Source organism: Mesoplodon bidens, assembly GCF_964165515.1.
Source record: "Mesoplodon bidens genome assembly, chromosome: 15".
NCBI lineage: Eukaryota > Metazoa > Chordata > Mammalia > Artiodactyla > Ziphiidae > Mesoplodon > Mesoplodon bidens.
Genome location: NC_138171.1, coordinates 14,874,827 through 14,896,978, shown reverse-complemented (window position 1 = coordinate 14,896,978; position 22,152 = coordinate 14,874,827). Strand labels below are relative to the sequence as shown.

The 22,152-nt window shown below is 51.9% G+C and overlaps 1 protein-coding gene across 1 annotated transcript in view; it reads right to left on the bottom strand.

The window, feature by feature from the left end:
* Positions 1-22,152, bottom strand: part of CDH22 (cadherin 22) — a 71,810-nt gene that overhangs the window by 31,502 nt on the left and 18,156 nt on the right. Inside the window, exons 3-5 of the mRNA XM_081256218.1 lie at positions 16,257-16,376; positions 6,965-7,132; positions 2,065-2,258 (exon numbers count right to left, since the gene is read on the bottom strand). Of these exons, the coding sequence (XP_081112344.1) occupies positions 2,065-2,258; positions 6,965-7,132; positions 16,257-16,376 (482 nt within the window). The remainder of the gene's footprint in view (positions 1-2,064; positions 2,259-6,964; positions 7,133-16,256; positions 16,377-22,152) is intronic.

The window sequence follows — 22,152 nt, the reverse complement described above, 5'->3', positions numbered from 1 at the left end:
GACAGGCTCTGTGTCTGCGGGCAATCTGTTTGGCCTCTCTGGGCCTCAGGTGGGAGGGTTAAATGACACGTTCCTGGTATATACCGGTGGCAGCTGCTAATGTGAGTTGAGCCTGATAAGCCTGGCTGCCTTAGAGCTTTCCTCAGAGATCTGGCTAAAGCCATGCTGAGCCCTGCTTCTCATCAGAGAGTGCTGGTGGGTGACCCTCTGATGGACAAGCTCCATGGCTGTATGGGTGCTGGCCTCCTAAGGGCAATGCCTTAGAGCAAAGAGAAATTGCACTGGTGGAACCACAGGCACCTCCGTTACATGGTGGGGGAGCTATCTGAGCAGCAAGGGCCACCTTCCTGGGGACCTGCCCTGTGTGTAGGACCCTCCTTTCCCGTCAGAACCTCCCATCCCCCGCCCCCTTCTCCAGCAGCAAAAAAAAAAAAAAAAGAAAAAAAGAAGGGCTACCTCCTACCTCCTTCCTCCATCCTGTTGCCTGGGAAATCAGGATGCAGGGAGGCAGGCGCGGGCCTGGTCTGGGAGTGAGCGATGGGCTCTGGAGCCAGGTCATCAATCAGGCGGGGGTTCTGATCCCTGAGCCAGCACTGACACCACAGGGGCACCTCGGGCGCCACTGCTGGAGCAGGCGGGAGGGGGGCCCAAGAGCCAGGGAGGAGAGGGGGGCAGGATAGAGGCAGCACTGTGGATGAGAGCAAATGCTGTGCTGGGGTCCCCAGGCTGGGCTTGGGGCCTGATTCTGTTGCTGTGTGATGCTGGGCTTCTCTGGGCCTCCAGTTCCCCATCTGTGAAATGGGCTCATCTTACAGTGAGGACAAATGGAGGTCAGAAGACTGAAAACCACTTAATGCTTAAAAGGGTGGATGCTGGAGCCAGACTGCCCGGACCCATAGCCCTACAACTGCTCTGTAAGATGCATGACCTTGGATGCAAATGTCTGAAGTTCTCAGGGCCTCAGTTTCACATCTATAAAACGGGCAATAATAGTACTTCAGAGGGTCATTGTAGGGATTAAATGAGTTACTACATGGAAAGCAGTGGAAGGACTCCTGGCACACTGTAAACGCTCATTATAAGTATTCGTATTATATTATTATCCTTGTTGAAGAAACTGGGAGTTTTCTCTGTCCTCAAGCCCTCAAGGCCAGGTAGAGAGTTTGCTTATTGAGTGAATGAAGGGCCGTCGGGGGGCAGATGTTTCTGTGGGTCCCAGAGGGCAGAACCTGGGCTGATAGGAGCAGATTTAAGGAGACGGATTCTGGCTGAATGGGAGGGGGAAGAGCTGGGCAATGGTAGGGAGTGAGCATCCCATCCCCGGGCATGTACAAAGGCCTATGACCATTTGTGGGCCAGGGCAGGGGATTTAGACCTCCCATGGGACAGCAGGGTTGGAGCGGACAGGCTCAAAGGCCTGCGCAGCCCTGAGTTGCCAAGCCCGTGACCAAGTCCCAGAAGATGGATTTTTGCTTTTTTATTTGCCCTCCGTCCGCTTTCCCTAGGGGTTGCTGACTTTGCTGTTTTAGCTTCTGGTTCCCAGGCTGGCCAGTGGGTGAGGAGGCTGTTAGACTCAGGACGGAAAGCACTTTGGGCTCACCAGACCTGGGTTCAAATCCCACTCTACCCTTTACAGGTGTGCTCTTGGGCAAGCCCTTTTACCTCTCTGAGCCTCTGTTTTCTCACTTGTAAAAATGGGCATAATGTATTTCCTTCAGAGGGAAACATGAGGATTAAAGGAAACAATGAGTGTGAAGGGCCTGGTATGAACTTGAACTGGCTCAGCATAGTGTTGAAGAGCACAGATTCAAATCTGGATTGAATCCTGGCTCTTGACAACTAGCTGTGCAACCTTGGACAAGTCACTTAACCTCTCTGTGCTTCATTTTCCCATTTGTAAAATGGGAATGACACCATCAGCGTCTTCCCAGGTTGGTCCAGAGTTTCCGGAGAGACTCGATCCCTGGAGTGGAGTGGGGTGGGGATATTTGGCCACTCAACGGCCCCCCTGACCCTGCTGCCCTGGGGCCTGCCTCCCCCATCCCTCCTGGGGCAGCCCCGCACCTTCTGCACTACGATGATGGCCTCCTGAGTGTCGCTGTCTGTGGTGACCTTGAACACATGGCCGCCGCTGCCGCTCTCCTCCCTGAGGTGGTAAGTCATGTCTGTGTTTTCGCCCACGTCTGAGTCCTCGGCCTTCACGCGTCCCACAGCTGTGCCGATGGGGGCCGACTCCTGAATGCTGAACTGGTACATCTCTGTAGGGGATACAGCTGTGAGCAGGGATGGAGTGGCAGCCCCTCCCCCAGCTCCCACCAGTGCTAGGGGAGAGGAGGGGGCGTGTCTCAGATGGGCTCCTTGGAGGGCAGTGTCTTAAAGGCGCTCCCTGCTTGGCCAGGACTGATGCTGGGAGAGGTGCGTCCTCTGCAGAAATGTGGGATGCAGTGCAAAGAGGAGAGTTTTAATTCTCACCCTGGCTTTATTCTCTGATTGATTTGGGAAAGTGCCTGCAGTTCTTTGGGACTCAGTGTCCCCATCTGCCCAGTGAAGGGACAGACGAACACAGTGATCAAGGCTAAGGCTCTAGAGTCAGTCCCAGCTGTGTAATCCCAAGCTTTGGTTTTCCTCATCTGTAGAATGGGAATAACAACAGTGCCTTCCTAACAGCACTGTTCATCCTGCCATTAACTCACATGATGATGCATGTCAATTGCTTAGCATAGGGCCTAGCACCTGGTAGCTACCCAATAAATGGAACAAATTGCATTAGAACAGTGGGGCTTCATGCTGATTTTTTGTTGCTGTTGATGTTAATGATATTGGTTCCTTCATTTCCACGTATTTATTGAGTATCTATGATGTCCCAGATGCAGCTCTACGCACTGAGGTTCCAGCAACAAGCAAAACAGACCCAAAACCCAGGGCTCACAGTGCTTTCCTCTTAATGGAAGGAGAAAGACACTAAACAATCACATCAGTAAAACAGTAGGTCAAATGGTACTTCGGAGAAAAATAAAGCTGGGAAGGGAAATGGGAGTGATGACGAAGGTGTGTGTGGAGTTTTACATAGGGCAATTGAGGAAAACATGACATTTCTGCAAAAGTCTGAGGGAGGTGAGGGAGTGAGTCAAGCAGATATTTCAGAAGGAGCATTCTAGACAGAGGGAACAGCAGGTGCAAAGGCCCTGAGGTGGGTGCAACGCCTGGCATGTTTGAAGAATGGCAAGATGACCATTGCGGCCAGAGAAGGTGGGGAAGCAGGGGGAAACCGGAAGGAATGAGGGTCAGGTGGGACGCAAACAGCTCCCTGCTCTCCTCCCAGAGCCGAGATGAAGGAGAGGGTGATTTGCTAAATGATGGGCCAGCAGGGGTTGTGGAGATGGGGATGTGTCTCTTGGGACCCCCTCTGGTCTGGATACCCTTGTGTGGAGTGGCTGCCTCTGATTCACTGTCACATAAACAGCCGGGGTTGGGGGGGCTTTAACACAAGCTGGCCTCGCCGCTCCCCTGCGTTAATCCTTGCCATAGCTCACCGCTGCCCTTGGGATGGAGTTGTACAAGCCCCTTGGCCTGCCCTGCAAGGTGCTTGCTGCCTGGCCCCTGCTGACTTTTGTAGCCTCATGCCCCCAACCGTCCACCCTCACTTAAGCTTCAGTCTGGCTGAAGTCCTTGTAATTCCTTAAGGATGACTTGCTCTGTCCTACCTCTAGACATTCCCTCTCTTTATTCTCCTCTCTGCCTTCACTTCCCCTGTTCCTACTCTTTTTTAATCTCACTGAATATTACCTCCAACAGGGAAGCTTCCAGACCTCCAGGCTCTGTTCCTGTGTGTCTAGGGCCCCCAAGCTCATCCCATTGTAAGGATTACTGCATTTCCCTATCATTTTCTGTTTATTCTCTCTCCCTCTCTCTCTCTCCCCCTCCCTACCTCAGGGGTGTGAGCTCCGGCAAGGCAGGGACCACATCCCTTATTCATCAGGCATTCACGGTGCCTGGCAGAACACCAGGCTGTCACATAAATGAAATGTGTGAGTGACTAGTGAGTGAATGAATGAAAAGCAGCATAGATACTAGTATACACTCACCAGATTAACACAGATGAAGGAATCTGACAGGACCAACTGTCGGTGAGGATATGGTACGATGGACACATGCATTTCTTCATGGGGGAAAACAATTTGGCTTTACTTAGTAAAACTGAAGATGAGTTTATTCTGCTCCTCTGTACACTAGAGAAATGTATGCAAAATGGCACTAGGACACATGCAACAATGTTCAAAGCAGGATCCTCTATAATAGCCTCAAACTGGAAACAACCCAAATGTCCACTGACAGGAGAATAGATAAATCATGGAATACTATACAGCAGTGAAAATGAATAAATTATAGCTACAAGCAACAACGTGTGATTTCACAAACATAATTTTGAGAGACAAAAAAGCAAGACACAAATCATTTGTATTGTGTGGCTCCATTTAGATAAGGTTAAAAGACATGAAATTAAACTATGTTAGGTGATGCCTACATGGGTGAATCAACCCTAAAGGAATGGATAAAGGAGATGTGGTATATATATACACAATGAAATACTACTCAGCCATAAAAAAGAATGAAATTTTGCCATTTGCAGCAACATGGATGGACTTACAGTGCATTATGCTAAGTGAAATAAGTCAGACAGAAAAAGAAAAATACTGTATGATATCGCTTATATGTGGAATCTAAAAAAATATAACAGGGCTTCCCTGGTGGCGCAGTGGTTGAGAATCTGCCTGCCAATGCAGGGGACATGGGTTCGAGCCCTGGTCTGGGAAGATCCCACATGCCGCAGAGCAACTAGGCCCAGGAGCCACAACTACTGAGCCTGCGCATCTGGAGCTTGTGCTCCGCAACAAGAGAGGCCGCGATAGTGAGAGGCCCGCGCGCTGCAATGAAGAGAGGCCCCCGCTCGCTGCAACTAGAGAAAGCCCTCGCACAGAAACGAAGACCCAATACAGCCAAAAATAAATAAATAAATAAAAAATTTAAAAATATAACGAACTAGTGAATATAACAAAAAAGAAGCAGACTCACAGATATAGAGAACAAACCAGTGGTTACCAAGGGGGAGAGGGAAGGAGGAAGGGGCAAGATAGGAGGAGGGGATTAAGAGGTACAAATTATTAGGTTTAAAATAAGCTACACGGATATATTGTACAACACAGGGAACGTAGCAAATAATTTGTAATAACTATAAATGGAGTATAACCTTTAAAACTTGCAAATCACCATATTGTGCACCTATGATTTATATAATATTATACATCAACTATACTTCAAGAAAAAAGAAAAGACAAAAGAAAAGCAAGGAGATGATCACAAAAGCAGATGGAAGTTAACTCCGGAGGAGGGTTTGGGGGGAGAAGTTATGATCAAGAAAGGGCTTGAGAGTGGCATGGACATATACACACTACCAAATGTAAAATAGCTAGTGGGAAGCAGCCGCATAGCACAGGGAGATCAGCTCGGTGCTTTGCGACCACCTAGGGGGGTGGGTTAGGGAAGGTGAGAGGGAAACACAAGAGGGAGGGGATATGGGGATACATGTATACGTATAGCTGATTCACTTTGTGATACAGCAGAAACTAACACACCATTGTAAAGCAATTATACTCCAACACAGATGTTAAAAAAATAAAATAAATAAAATAAAGGAATAGCTGGATGGGAAAAAAAAAGAGGGCTTTTGGGGGCTTCTGGGGTCCTGGCTGGTGGTTACAGGATTGTTTGCTTTGTCATTATTTGTCGAACTGGACATTTCTCTTTTACGCACTTCTGTTTGTGTGTGTATTTCACAATAAAGAAAGAAGGAAGGAGTACATGAATGAATGAACAGGAGTCTTCTGGGGGACCCTGGCCCCTCTGCTGTGCCCCACCCCTTCCGGCTCAGGGCTGGCACAGAGCATCACACAACTGGGCAGAAGACTGGGTGGTCCCCGCCCCTCCACACGGTGCTTTGAAGCTTCCCATCGGTGAGTGGGGCTGTGCTGGAGGAGTGGCTGGGGGCGGCTGCCCTACCAGGCTCCCTGGCAACGACGTGGAGCTGGCTGGCCGGCTCTGCCCACCCCGCTGTGCGTCTGGACTGAGGCGCTTAGGCTGCGATGTGCTCTCAGCTAAGGGATTGGATTCCCTTATCTCTCGGGGGTCAGTCCCCTGTGGCGGGGCCTAATGTGAGAGCAGCAGACCTCAAGTAATGACTTGCCCGATAGGAATCAGCCCAGCTCCCCACGGCATTTAGTCTCTGCCAGCTTCGGTGGCTTCTCACGCGGCTCAGCCTGAACCTGGGACAGAGGGGCTGGCTGGGTTGATGGGGAGGTAGGGGGCTGAGTCAGAGAAGCCGCCTCCACCCTGTTGTGCCTGGGGAGGCAGAGAGTGGAAAGCCCTCCTAGTTCAGGAGCACGGAATCCTGCCCTCCAGGCTCAGAGGAAAGGGGTAAGACCTGTCACTCTAGACCTTGGCATCTCCATGCACAATTATAGGTGTCACTCGGCTTGGGCATGGCTGCAGCCTCTGTCTGTTTCCCTAAGATATCCTTGTATCTGTCCTCCCACCTCCAATGTCCCTTTGCAAGCTTGGGTCAGTAGCAGATCACACACACAATAAGCAGGATAGGGGTGTGCGCAAGGGCCAGTCGGGGTGGGTGGACACACAGGGGCTCACTCTTGGCAGGAAGCAAGGTGAGGGGTGGGAAGGTAACCGCGTTACTTCGATGTATGGAAAATCAGACAACTTTGAGGCCCGTGCAAGAAGCGTGGTTGGAGGGGGAGGGGGTAAGTGGGTGACTCGGATGGACGGACACAGACAGATGGGGGAGTCCCTCTATGGCGGGAAGCCTACAGGGCAGCTTGGGGTCCATGGGTGGCTTGGAGGGATGATCAGACAGACACACGGATCTGCCTCCTCCCTCTGGGAAGGCCTCACTCACTCTGCGGGAACCGGGGCGGGTTGTCGTTGACGTCGGTGACCACGATGGTGACAGTTGTGGAGCCAGAGAGGCCGCCCAGCTGGCCCGCCATGTCTGTGGCCTGGATCACCACCTCGTAGCGCTCCTGGCTCTCGCGATCAAGGTCAGGCACGGCCGTCCGGATCACGCCTGTGGATGAGGGAGGGTGAGGCCAGGGATGCCCCCCTGCCAGCTGCCAGCTGATATTGAGACCCCTCCCCAGGCAGAGGCCGGGCTCGTTCAAGTTCAGGAGGGGAGCGGCTGATGCAGAAGACACAGATATGGCCGCTGTGCAGGTGTGGGGCCCAGCAGCCACCACATACACACACACACGCACACACACACACGTGCTTCTATAGATATGCTCACAGATGACTCACACAGATTCTATGCTACACACACGCACTCACACACACACTACTCTTTCACACATACACGTACACACAACTATCAGATTCATACATACACACTTTAAAACACACCCTCCCACATACTCGTACACATACACATATTTATATACACATATACTAACACACACTCTCAAACACACACTCACACGCAACACAAAAGCAATAGAATATAGACTACTTGGTTTACTAAAAAGAGGCATAGGGACTAGAACCAGGCACTGTGTGACCCCCCTGGGCTACCGATCCCACTTCTGGGGCTTCGGTTTCCCCATGAGAGGAGGAACCTGCAATAATTCTCTGCATGAGCCTGGCCCATGTCTGATTTGTCTCTGGGTCAGTGGCGCTCAGCCCAGAGCCAGGCCCGGAGTGGCAGCTTGGTGAGTGTTTAACAAAATGAACTGGACTCACACCCACCCTCAGACACACTCACTATGGAGTCACACTTACGTGCACACAAACACTGATATGTCTCACACACTTATGTACTACATACGTAACACACGAGGTCACACGCACACGCATAGCTACTGCACACACTTATTCCCCCCCGCACACCCCTCCATGATTAAATCATCCCCCTGCCCTGGGGGCCCCAGCCCCTTCCTCTCAGGCCTGGCCCTAGATTCTCTGTCCAGGCACCAGCTAATCGCTGATCAGACAATCCTTCAAGCTGTTAACGGAAGCAGGGGGAGGGGCGGCAGGAGTCGGGGTGGCCACAAGCTTGATTCTGTGCAGGGGAAGGCTGGGCTTCTTGCCTCCCTGCCAGTGGGAGACCAGGGGGGAGGGGGAAGTGGATGAGCCATTCAGAGCCTCCCCCTCCCACCCCCCACCCCCCGACCCGCTCCAACCTGCGAGCACCAGGTGGTGACAGGTGGTGCCCAGGGCCTGAGCGCCAGGTGGAGTCACGCACCAGCAGCCCCATGATGCGCCCCATAATGCCCAGCCTCTCACTCCTGATGTCCCCAGACAGCCTCTAGATGCCAATAAAGGCAACGGAATGGGAGGAGAGGCTGGAGTGTGTGTGTGTCTCTCTCTCTCTATCAGAAGCCCTCAAGACTCCTCAGTAAGCTCCCTCTTGACCCCTCCTCAGCCGGGACTGGTCTTTCCAAGGGCAGGGGAGACTTGGAAGCAGATGAACTTGGGATAAACCCCAGATCTGCCGTTTGTTGACCATGTGATCTTGAGCAAATCCCTTCCGCTCTCTGAACCTCAGTTTCCTTATCTGTAAAATGGGACAATCACAATACCTCCCTAAAGAACAAGATTCTCCAACTTGGTACCATGGACATTTTGGGCAGGATAATTCCATCCACTAGATGCTGGTAGCAGCACCCTCCCTGCCCAACCTTAGTTCCAGACACTGTCCAATGGTCCCTGGGGACAAAATCAGTTGAGAACCACTGGTTCAGAGTTTCATCTCATGAGGAGTGCATGTGACAATAACAACAATACCTGACACTGACGTGCATCTGAGTGAACTGCCTCATTTGATCTTCTCAACACCCCTAGGAGGAAGGTGCTGTGATTATACCCAGTTTACAGATGAGGAGATGGAGGCACAGAGAGGTTAAGTACTGGCCCAAGGGCACACATGTAGAAAGCGCAGTCAGGATTCCAGCAGGCACTCTGGGGCCAGAATCCATGCTGTGGACTGCTCTGCTGGACCACTGTAAGGACGGAGGGTCCCTGCCCAGCCTGCTTGGTATCCCCCCCGCACCACCACCAGGTACAAGGGGAGAGCCCAGGCCTCTGACAGGGCAATGCTGTTTATGTGGTCCTGTCTCGGCTCATGAGATAGCCCCCGTGCTCGTCTCAGTCCTCATCAGGCAAGACATGCTTCCAATCACGCAGCAGGCCCCTTGTCCTGTCCCCCTGGTGCTGCACCACAACACTGGGATTGTCAGAGGGTTGCCCTTCTAGGGATGAGGGTGGGGCCCAAGGCCTTGGCTGGTCTCTTAGTTGAGTGTTTGCAGTCCTGCACAGCAGGGGCTGTACTGGGAATGCGGGCCTGTCATGTCCTCTCCCCTGGGGGGCTGGAAGGAGAGGAAGAGCAGAAAGGGAAAAGAGAGGAGAGGAAGAAGGATGAAGGTGGCAGAGAGGGAAGAAGAGAGAGAGAAGCAAGAGACAGACAGAGGGCAATCTAGTGAGCGTTAGAGGGGAAAGAGACAGAGAGCCACGCACTCAGAGGCGAAGAGGAAGGGAAAGGAGGGGAGGAGAGGGAAAGGGAGGCCCACAGAGACAGAGAAGGAGAGAAAGAAAGAGGGGAGCAGTACAGCCAGAGAGAAATACACACACGCAGGAGGAGGCAGTAAGACAGAGATCCACAGAGAGACAGAGACCTGGAGAGAAACAAAGAGAGAAAGAGGGCGAGAAAGCAAGACGAAGAACAGCAAGGGCAGCGTGAACAGAGCTTCTCAGGGACACCAGAGAGGCAGACGGACAGCAAGGGGTGGGGAAAGAGGGCGGGAGGGAGGAAGGAGAGGGCAGGCAGATGGACTGACGGGGGGAGTGATCACCGGGCCAGAGACTAGAGGGCTCCCGGTGTGAGCCAGGCAGAAAGGCAGGAGGGGTGCGGGCCAGTTGGACACTTACTACGTGCTAAGCTTTGTGCGTGTCATTTACACCTAGGATCTCACTGATGCGGAGGCTGGTGATGGGATCGGGGCCGCTGTACATCTATGAGCCTGTGGACCAAAAGCTCAGCGACCCTCACTCTGAGTAGGGCTCGGAGCAGGGGTCTGGCTGAGGTGTACCCCTGTGGGTGAGAAGCCATGCTTATGTGGCCGGCCTCCTGGCTGCCCTGTCACTTCCAGCTCCAGGGGAACTGGGGACACTGAAGTCTTCTTACCTGGAAACAGGTCATGAAGCCGTATTGAGTGTGTGATTAGATGCCATCTCTGGGCAACTAGGAGGTTGGTACCCTGAGGCCATGCTGCCTCTGGACCCTGTTCCTGGGGTCACACCCAGTGACAGGTTGCTATGGTGATAGCTCCTGATGAACTATGCCTGCTGGGATCCACATCCTTGGGTCATCCCCTCCCACACTGACGCTGGCCTTGGCCATACGAGCGAATTGCTTTGGCTAATGGGACATTAGCAAGTGTGACAAAAGCCGAGGCTTGATAAGCCCTTGTGCATTGGGGTTTGTCTTCTTGGAACCCTGAGACCACTGTGCTGTGAAGAAGGCCAGGATGAAAGGCCACGTGGCAGGCCCAGCCATGCCAGCTGTCCTAGCTGACCTGCCAGCTGAGTGTTGCCATGGGAGTGACCCCAGCAGAAGAATTGCCCATCCAACCCACAGACTTGGGACACATAATAAATCGGTGCTGTTTAAGCCACCATGTTTGGGGACAGTTTGTCATATAGCGGTAGATAGGTTAACAGAGAAATCGTCCCTCTTTGGGGGTCACTCACACAGCTGCGTTTCACTGCAGGGTCATCTGGCTGGAAGGTCCAAGAGAGCCTCATGTACCTGCCTGGCAGTTGACCCTGGCTATTGGCCAGACCTCTCTCATCCTCCATTGAGCTGGGCTGGCTTCCTTATATGGTAGTCTCAGGCCCATGTTCCAGGAGAGAGGAGTGAAAGCTGCAAGGTCTCTTAAGGCCTAATCTGGGAATTTGCAGAACATCACTTCTGCTACATGCTTTGGCCCAAAGCAAGTCATAAGGCGGCCCAGATTCAAAGGGCAGGGACATAGACCCCTCCTCTCCCCAGCACAGTCACTTTACTAAGAGGCCAGTTCAGGGATGGCAGGAACTGATGGCATAGTTTGCTATCTACTCTGTTCCACTTCCCACTCCTGACGCTGGGAGAAGCATATTGGAGGCTGGTGCCCTCCTGGGGGGCCTGGGGGAAAATTCCCAAATCAGCTGATGAAGTTGTTCTTAAACCATCTGGCTCTGAAAATTCATTCACTGACCCATTTATTAGACCCTTACTGAGGGCCTACTATGTGCCAGGGCTACACAGAGTCAGATAAGAGGCACTTTGGGATTTTGAAGGACTTTGGAGTCAGACAGGTATGGATTCAAGCCTTCGTTCCACCATTTATATGTTATCTGACCTCGGACAAGTTCTTAACTCTCTGAGCCTCAGTTTCCTATTCTGTCAAATGGGGAAATCCAGCTGGAAGGGCTGTTAAGAGGGTTAAATGAGACAAAGCTTCCAGCAGCAGGTACCACATTTTGGAGATACCTTGATGATTCCCCCTCCTCAAGTCCTGGGTTGAGGACCTCATAAATCAGTTCCACAAGGGCTGAGATGCATGCTGGTCTTGTCCATCCATCATCTTATCTATAGGGTCCGGCATATGGTAGGTGTTCAATAAACATTTTGACTTACTGACCTACAACCACAGACCCTCTGCCCGCCTCTTGCAGCCTGGGTGTAGTTGCCTCTGTGTATTTGGCTTCTCTGTTGGAACAAAAGCACCACGAAGGCAGAAACCAGATCTAGTACATCATCCTGATCAGGATCTGGCACTTACAAAGGTTAGTTTCATTCCCTCCCAGGAAAAGCAAACATCTCTGGCTCAATTGAGAATTTTCAGCAGATATCTTGAAGTCTCTGAGAGAGAGAGAGAGGCTTTCTATTCTTGCTGGGGTGGTGGTGAGCGGGGGCTGGTCATGAGAACCTGGCCCCGGCAACCCACAGCCTTGTCCTCACCGGTCGCCCCAGTTCTAGCTGTTGTCCTCCCCGCCCCCGCCGTCCCCTCCAAATGCTGCAGAAGGGGTCCTGGAGCCCAAGTGACGCCTCATGAGCCCGCAAATGCCATCCCTGTTTTCCCTGTTGGGGGTCTACGGGCAGGCCTGGCTTTTAAAGCACAGAAGTTAATTCTTCCTCTGGCACGAGCCTCGTGGCGCCCTGCCTTCCCCCTCCCTCACACCTTCCTCACAGGCCCGGTTCCGGTTCTGCTCCCTGCTATCTGCACAGCGAGAACAGACTGTACCTCGCAGCAGCTGCTAAATATAGACCCGCATGAGCGGAATATTCCTGGCTGGGGAAATGAAGCTGGGGCTGGAAATGGCACCAGGGTGGCTCCTACCATGGGGCCGAAGGAAAGGGGAGGAAAAATCGGGTCCTTCCTGGGCAATGTCTACAAAGACCCTTCCAAACAGAGAAAGTTGAAGGACCCTAGAAACAAGGACCCTGTTTGTGTTTCTTCACTTACCTTGCCTGGTGCCCACTTTCTGGCTTCTTGAGAACTGTTTCTGCCCTCCCAGGCTCCATGGCCTCCCGCTGGCCACCCTCCTCCCGACTCTCTGCAGTGGGGGATGTTCTTTCTGAGAACTTGGCCATCCTCCTCACTCCGGAGTCTGACGCTTCATCTGCCCACCCCTGTCACCTCCCAGACTCAGTCCTGGCCCTTCCCTTATTTCTGTGTTCTGTCTTTTCCTCCCCACCTTAAAGCTGATCAACTCTAAGTACCTCACCTCCTCAGGTTGAATGGACGAAGGCTTCATCATCATCATCGTCATCATCATCGCCATCATCATCATCCTCATCATCCCCCTGGTTTACGTTTATGTACCACGTATTGCACTGAGCATGTCAGTATCTCTCCTAGATACGAAGTGGCTCACACCCTCACTTCATTCAGGACTCAGTCCCAACATCACCTCCCCAGAAAGGCCTGTCCTGATTTCTTCATCTAAGTCTACTCTCTTACCCTGTTTATGTGTTTTCCTAGCACTCATTGCTACTCCACATTATGCTGTATGTTTATGTGCTTATTTTCTGTATTTCCTACTTAAATAAAAGCTCCATGAGGGTAGGGTGTTGGGTTTCCCTGCTGCTGCCTTCCTAGAGCCTACAGCAGAGTTGGGCATGTACAGGACTCAATAAAGAGTTGCTGAATGAACGAATGAACTCTCCCATTGGATCCTCACAACAATCATGTGAGATGAGTATTATTATCTCTGTTGTGTACGTGGGGAAACCAAAGCTTAAAGAGCCTCAACCATTCTTGGAGCTTTAGGCCCATATTTCAGATGGCCCATTCTAGATGTTTCTTTCCTCCTCTTCTCTCATCTTAAAGCCAATATAGTTAAAATGGAATTAATTAGCTCTGTATCAGATCCTGGAACACATTCAGTAATTCCTCTGTCCCTAGACAGTTTTCTTAATCCACGTTCCTCCTTCTGTTTCTGTAGGTGGTGCCCCTTCCCATCCTAGGTTCCAAAGTTAGGAACCCCCAGATTCCTCCCTGAATATAGTCCTGTACATTCACCCAGGCCTCCAAGGTTTGCCCTTTGCAGAATCTCACTGTCATCCCTCACTCTCCCTCCTCAGTGTCTCAACTAACCCTCTCTACCAATCCCGTATCACCTCTGGCTCCCTAACTAGATGAAGCAGGTTACGGAGTCTGGGTGGGTGCTGAGAAAGGGCGCAGGCTTTGGCTTTTGTCTTTCGGGGCTCTCTGCTGGGCACTCCAGGCTCCTGGGTCTCCCCGAATTCAGTTCCTGCCTCTGAGCCATGCTGTACAGTGGCAGCCCGAGGGATCTTGTTAAAATGAAAACCTGAGCATGTCACTTCCCTGCTTAAAAGTCATCAATGAGTCCACAGTGTTGGTGAGGGGGAAGGAAAACAGGCTCTCTCCTAATCGGGTCTTCAGGAGTGTAATCTGGTACATTTCCTCATTATCTATCCAGATTCCAAACACACTATGCTCTTTGACCCAGCTTCTCCACTTCCTGAAAATTATCCTGCAGATACATTCACACAAGCACAAAATGATCTATGTATGAGGTTATGCACTGTAACACTGTTCATGGTAGAAAAAGATTGGGAACAGCGTAAGTGTCCATCAGTAGGGGACTGGCGAAAAAATTTTAGTGTATCCACAACAGCTGTTAAATAAAAGAATGATGAAGCTCTTTATGTACTGATACGGAATAATCTGCAAGATGTATCGTTAAGCGAAAAAGGCAAGCAGTGTGTATAGTGTGTGTTTATAGCTACCATTTGTGTAAAAAAAAGAAAATACATGTACCTATTTTCTTGTACCTGCACAGAATAGCTCTGGAAAGATACACAAGATAATTACATTGGTTGCCTTGGGGATACAGATTGGGTGGCTGGGGGACTAGAGGGGGTGGAGAATTTCCACTAAATACAAATTTGGACTTTTTGAATTTTGAACCTTGAAATGTATTATTAAAAAAAAAGAAAAAACTCGGGGGCTCCCCTGGTGGCGCAGTGGTTGGGAGTCCACCTGCCGATGCGGGGGACGCGGGTTCGTGCCCCCGGTCCGGGGGGATCCCGCGTGCCGCGGAGCGGCTGGGCCCGTGAGCCACGGCCTCTGAGCCTGCACGTCCGGAGCCTTGTGCTCCACAACAGGAGAGGTCACAGCAGTGAGAGACCCGTGTACCGCAAAAAAAAAAAAACCTCAATATTTTTCAAGTGAATGAGTTCAAGGTCTCATAGGATATATATACCAAGTGGCTACCTTTGGGGTTGCAATTACTGGGGATGAGGGTGGGAAGCCCTTTTTTCCTTCCTTCCTTCGTCTCTTTTAAAAAACATTTCTTTAATGTTTGAATGTTTTCTAAAACGTATTAGTTTCACAAGGAGAAAAAAAATAATGCGGATATTATGTGTAAGAGAATGCAATTATAGACTGGAATCCTCAACCCCTCCCCCTAAACAAAACAAACACACACAAAAACCCCAAACCCAAATCCATCAAACACCCTCCCACCCCACTACCCTTAGAATAAAATCCAAGTGCTTCAGCCCGCCTTACACGGGGCAGTCAGGCCCCTGCCAGCCTCACTGCATTACCTCTCAACAAGCCTCTTCTCCAGTCCTGAGTTGCTTACAATTCCCCTCATGCCTCAGGCTGTTCTCCTCCTCCCAGTTTTGCCTGCACCATGCCCTCTGCCTGGAATGCCCTTCTCTGAATCTCGGTCTGGCCAACACTTTATCCTTTAGAGATTGCTGCTCCCTCCTCCAAGAAACTTGCATCCTAATTGCCCACACAGATGCCTGTACCCCTGACCCCCTGGGCTGTGAGCCCCATGAAGGCATTTGATGAACATTCTGTGGTGTCTGATGTCTCATCCCCTGCCTTCTCCAGTCCCTGGGACAGTGAGAGATGCCCTTGTCATCGGCAGCCGCTCCCAGCTGTGGGACCTTGAGTGAACCACTTCATCTCTCTGAGCCTCAGCCTCCTGCCTCTGTTCTCCCTGCCACTCTCACGAGGCCCCTCAGAGATGTACTCAGGTTCTAGCCTCAGAGTGAGTGACGTGGGGGACGGTGCGTGGGAGCGCTGCACCATTGCTTGGTGCTGGGGGGGAGGGCAAGGAAGTCAAGAAGCCATCCTTCCCTAATGGTCTCAGCCTCGGTCTTCCCACCAGATCCTTAACAACTGCCACCTGAACAGCCTTCATAACTGCCGAAATGGTGCCTTTCACGGGCCGACGGCCGTCCCCCCTTACCCCCGGCCCCCAGCGACACTTATGACCATGACCGACCGCGTCTGGGCTGCGGACACGCCTGCTTCAGTTTAGCTCCAATGGCAAGAGGGACCACTGAGTTCAGACCTCCGAAGCCCTTTCAGGGGGCCCATAGTGATAGCCTCCTGCCTTTTTGTTTCCGCACCAGTCTTGCAGGCGCCCCCCACTCTATTTTTTTTTTCTGCTCCTCGGTCCTTCTCTCTTCCTACCTGGCCGCCCTCCCTCTCCGCGACCCTGGGGTCTCCTGGAGCCAGAAAGATGCCTCGGTGTCCTCTGTCCTAACCTCAGCACTGTTGGTCGGAACGCTGAGAGACTTCCGCCCGCCCCCTCCGGCCCCGCCCCTTGCGCCGCGCCTCTGGTTCCGCCCCGGCTCCGCCCCTTCGGCCCGGCCACGCCCCTCCCCTCACCGGTCTTGGGGTCCACGGTGAAGTGGCGCTCGCCATCCAGCACGCTGTACACCAGTCGAGCGCTGCTGCCGTACGTGGGGTCATCCGCATCCGAGGCCATCACCTGCATCACCGACGTGCCTGGGCCCGGGGGACCAAGCGAGACAGGGGTCAGCTGGGGCCGCTGTGCTTGTTCCCCCCATCGCTCCCCACTCCCAGAGAAGCTGGGAAAGGAGACCTAGGCCGGAGGTCACTGAAGCCAATCCCCTCACAGTCCTCATCCCCACATTAAGCCCCAACCCGCTTCCAGACCTGGGGCCTTCCCAGTGGCACGAGCATGACCATGGAGTCAGATCTGGATTCAAATCTCCCTTTGGTGGTTCCCAGCTGTAAAACTCTGGCAAGGGAAGACAGCCTCTCTGCATCTCAGTTTCCTCACCAGCAAAATGGGGACAGTCCTAGTCCTTGGTTCATGAGGGAACACATTTTAAACTCCCAATGCAGAACTCAGAGCAGTATCTCAGTGGGTGGTGGAAATGGTTATTTTCACCAATTAAGGTCATCACAGAGTTAGAGCTAACACTGGAAACAAGGCACTTTACTCCCAATGCAGGGGTCCTTCTACTCATCCCAGCTCCTCCTGATTTCTCAAGGGAATTCTGCCTCCTTCCTCCCACATCCTAATCCCCCCCGCCGCCATCCCGCCATGGGGATGTGTGGGCATCCCAGAAGGACAGCCAAGTTCACTGGGGCTCAGGGGCCAGTGTCTCTTGGGCCCCAGGCAGAAGAGCAGCAGGCAGCTTTCCCTTTGGAAGTAGCTGGCTGTGGGTCCTGGGGCCCTCCTCGCCCCTCCTCCCGGGTGCCCAGACAGTTCCCAGCCCCGACACACACACTTCTCCTCATGCTCTGCACGTAGGCTGCTGGGGAGAGCATAAATTGGATAAAAGTCCATCAAACAGCGGCAATTAAGTTATTGATTTTCGACACTGCCTCATTAAACTGGGAGCTCCTCTCGGCCTGTCCCAGAGATGGCTCTAATTTGACATCATGTTCAATTTGACAAAAGCAGGGCTTGGGATGTGAGGCTGCACAGGGTGGGGGTGATGGAAGGGGTGGGGGAGGGGTTGAATGGAAGGATGGGCAAAGCTGTGTGGTCCATCCAAACCTTTCCAGATAGGAGGGTGTGAGATGCAAGACCCAAGAGGGAGTCTTGGGGGCTCAGGATAGGACCCAAGGGGGATGAGACTCAGACCTCACCTCAAGGAGATGCCCTCTTCTGGGTGCCCTGATGGTGAGGCGATGGGGCCCAGGCCTCCTGAGGTTCTGGGTAGGGCCCTCTTGGTGGGTTGGGCTCTCTGGGCCAGCGGGGCGGCATGCTCAGGGGTGACACCAGTTCACTGCCTGGCTAATGAGTAAGGCTCTGGAAGTGCTACTGCAGCAATTCTGCTAAGCCCAGCCGGCCACCCACCTCTCCCACCTCCAGCCCTCGATCACTCCAGACAGACACATGTATTTATTTTTCACTCTTTTGCATTTCTCATTTCCCTCTCCATGTCCCCCCCACCCCACCCCCGCAGCCTCCTAAACCGGCCCTGCAATGCGCCTCTCTCTTTGGCGGCTCCAGCTCCCCATCAACCATGTCAGAGTTGCCTGGAGAAGCTGGGGAAGAGGTTTGGGCAAGCCCCCTCCTTCCTGATGCTTGGTACTCAGGGGTCTCCTATTCAGGGCAAGGGCATGATCCTAGGCGCCTCCTCTTAAACAGAGAGAGGAGAAAGAAATAAACCCTACTGAGCACTCACTACATGCCTAGCTTCACCAGCCACTTAAATCCATCACCTCTAATTCTCATAGCATCTCTGAGAGGCAGAGTGGGCCCCTCTAAATTACAGGTGAGGAAAGAGGTCAAACAGGGGAAAAGACTCGACTGAGGGCACAGACTGAGGAAGTGGTGGGATTTGAACCCAGGACTCTCTAAGGCCAAAGTCCTCTGGGAGCCAGAGTCAGCACACACACACACAGTGACTCTGGATGGTGGCCTGGTGTACTGAATCACAATCAGTGACTCTGCCGCTTATTAGCAGTTTGGCCTTGGGCCTGTCATGCACCCCATTTTGGCCTCAATTTCCTCATTTGTGAAATGAGGGTGAGAGTACCACCAAACTCCTGGGATTGGTTTCAGAATTCAAATAGGTTTCTGTATTCAGCACCGAGGACAGTGCCTATCCCATACTAAGAACTCAATAAACAGGTTGTTGTCCTCTCAGCAGATGCTGCATGCCTGTATACAGTGGCACAATCAAGCCTCCCTCACAGACAAACTGAAATGAGAGATACATAAAGCATCAGGCTCATGGTGGGTGCTCAATAAATAGTAGCTGTTGTAACAGTTATGAGAGAGGGTCTCCCTGTCACGGTCCTCTGCATGTTCCCCTCACCCCCTGGGCAAGGCACAGTGCCGGGCTGAGTGACTCCCCAGGGACAAGGATGAGCGCGCTCTCTCTCTCTCTCTCTCTCTCTCTATCCCTGGCTGCATCCCTGGGACTCCCGCGGGGATGATGGAATCATTTCCCCCATCTGGGATTCTTTATTGCAGCCATTACAGTTAATGCCGACACGTGGGGATGGCAAAGAGTTAGTGATTCACCACTGATTCCCCAAGGCCCCACACGCCCCCCCACCTTCTTCACAAGTCAGCAGCTCCCCAGAATCCGCAGACAAAAGGGTGCCAGGCTTGTGGCTGCTGTAGGACCACCTTGTGCCATCCCCCTAAGTTCAGCAGTTTGCATTTTGCAATGTGCCATCACGGCCATTCTCTCCTTCAGTCCTCACACCAATTCTCTGATGTAGATGCAGTGGCATGCTGGCAAATGTTTAACCATTGGCTCTGGGGGATGGAGGGGTAGGGAGGAATTCCCTGCTTTGTAGTGTTTGCTGATTTCTACGGTGTAAATACTCTTACCATGGCCAATTTCAAGCTATGAATGTGGTATCAAGTGGTTCATAAAACTCCTGAAAATCAATATTTGGCTCTCATGAGCTGATATGAGCCGACTCCAGAGCAATCCTGCATCAATTCCATTTTACAGATGAGGAAACTGCTACGCACAGTGAAGGGTGACAATGTAAATTAATAATGAAACCCATTATTATATACCCTTATTCAATGATAATGATAGATTAGGTTTATTAAATAACTTCTTTGTGCTACATACTATAATAAACCCTTTATGTATAGTATCTCATGGAATTCATATAATACAGCCTTGAAGTAAGCTCTATTAAGATTTCCACTTTGCAGACGAGGAAATGGAGGCTGAGTGAAGTTTAGTAATGAACTCCTTTTGCCTCAATTTCATCATTTGTGAAATGGGGGTAATATTACTACCAAGCTCTCAGGATCGCTGTGAGAATAGATTTCCTTGTTCAGCAGCAAGGAGAGCCCCTGGCTAAATTCATCTGGCAAGGAAATAGGAGAGGCAGGATTCAAACCCAGGTCAATCTGATGTCAAAACACACATGTATCTTGCCTTATAAGGTCGTAGGAGAGGGGATCAGTAGGAGAAGTAGATAGGCAAATGAGAGAAGAGTCAAAGAAAGGAGAGGGAGGGAAGAGCAGAGGAACAGCAAGCAACTGCGCTCAGGATTCTCGCTCTCTGGCAGCTGGTTCAAGCCCAGACTTCCAGAAGCAGGGATGGGATCAGCTAGAATGAGCCATTTGCTGTCCATGGTGCTGCCACCCAGTCCTGCTATGCAGGATCAAGGGCCTAATTCCAGGCTGGCATAGGAAGGGTTGCCCAAAGGATTCTCGGGTAAACAGTATCTCAGAGCCCAGGGCTCCATGTGGAATGTTGGCTATGAAAAGGCTGATCCTTGGAGAGCACAGAAACCAGTGGTTCTCAACTTGGCTGCACATTAGAATCTCTTAGGACCTTTAAAGTAAAACTGATGCTGAGCCCCCATCCCAGACCAATTTAATAGAGCTCTCTTGGGGTGGAGCAGAGGCAAGGGGATTTTAAAAGCTCCTGCAGTGATTCTAAAGTGCATTCCAGACTGAGAACTGATGCCCTAGACACAGCCTTTTTTTTTTTTTTTTGTGGTACGCGGGCCTCTCACTGTTGTGGCCTCTCCTGTTGCGGAGCACAGGCTCCGGACGCGCAGGCTCAGCGGCCATGGCTCACGGGTCTAGCTGCTCCGCGGAATGTGGGATCTTCCCGGACCGGGGCACGAACCCACGTCCCCTGCATCGGCAGGCAGACTCTCAACCACTGCGCCACCAGGGAAGCCCTAGACCCAGCCTTTGATTGAACTGGTGAGCAAACTGAGTCACAGAGAGGCTCAGTGACTTTCCCAAGATTAGGTTATTAGTAAATGGTAGGAAAAGATTCAAACCCACAACACTGTAGCCAGCATGTCACCCTCCTGGACTCACTGTGCCTGTACTGAGACTGGCACCCAGAAGGAAGCAGCAAGGATGACACAAGCTGCCAAATCAGCATGAGATGTTGGACACGCCTACAAAGAGATGACCCTCACAACTTCATGAAGACTGGGTGGACTTTGGCATCAGAGAGTCCTGGGTTCAAATCCCGTCACTTCCCCACTCTGTGCCCTCAATCAAGTCTTTCCCCCTGTTTGACCTGTTTCCTCACTGGTAATTTAGAGGAGGCCACTCTGCCTCTCAGAGGTGCTATGGGAATTAGAGATGATGGATTTAAGTGTCTGGTGAAGCCAGGCATGTGGTAGGTGCTAATAAGAGTTCATTCCTCTCTCCTCTCTCTGTATGGTCAGAAGATCTCTGGGTCTGTGTCCTTGGCCTTGCACAGGAGACCCGTGGGTACCAGTATCAGGAAGCAGGGGGCTTGCCCACTCCTCATTTCTAGTTTATCTGGTTTCTGACATGGTTTTTCATGGGGCCAGAACTGGAATGCATGCTCTGGTTCCCAGGCCAGAATTCTTTCCCTTCTTGTCCCTTTAACCCTTGCTGTCTGTGAAATCCAACGGAAGCTCAAAATTGTGCCCCAGGACCTCCAGCTGCTCAGGGAGAAGATGGTGTCATGTGGAGTGGGTGTCAGGGATTGAAGACAAGTTCTCCTTCCAGCCCTCTCCTTGGCTCTGTGTGTGGCGGTGGGAAAACTACTCGGCCTGACTGGGCCTCAGTTCCCCTTCCGTAAAATGGAGACAACACTTTACCCTTGCTGTCTCCTGGGTGAGGGATACCCCTTAATAAGATGAAGGAGATGAAACGCTCTGGAAAAGAACAGAGTCCTCAACTGAGGTGACCAAGCGTCATCATTATGAAGATGTTGGTAATTATTATCATCCTGCCTCTTCCCTACCTCCCCTTGCCGCCCTGCTGGGCCTGGGGAAACCCTTGACTCCCATCTAGCTTCTCAAACATTTATGAAACATGAGTCCCACCCCCTGCTGTTGCCGGAACTGCATGGAATGCTTTCTATTAAAAATTAAAAACCACAGGAAACAAGCCCCTTCTCAAACTCCCCCCTCACCACGCCCCTCCCAACTCCCTCTTTGCTCATCACTTACGATGCCAGCTTCCTGGACTGGCCTCAACCGCACTTCCGGCCGCCCACCCAAGGCAGCCTAATGTGGATGAATGATACACAGGAGATTCAGGAAAGTGGCTGCACGGGAAGGGGAGGTCGGAGGATAGAGGGGGAGGAGGCAGGTCCAGAGACAAGTGACAGAGAAGGAGGCATAGAGAGATGGAGCAAGAAAATGGGTCAGAGACAGAGAAACAAGGGACGGAGGGACAGAGATGCAGAGAGATGGACAGAGAGAAGGTGAGAAAAACAGAGGTACCCAGACCCGTAGGGAGAAACTAGGACAGAGACAGAGAGATCAGGGTAAGAGAGGCAGAGATATATAGAGAGACAAAGAGAGAGAGATAGAATGGGAC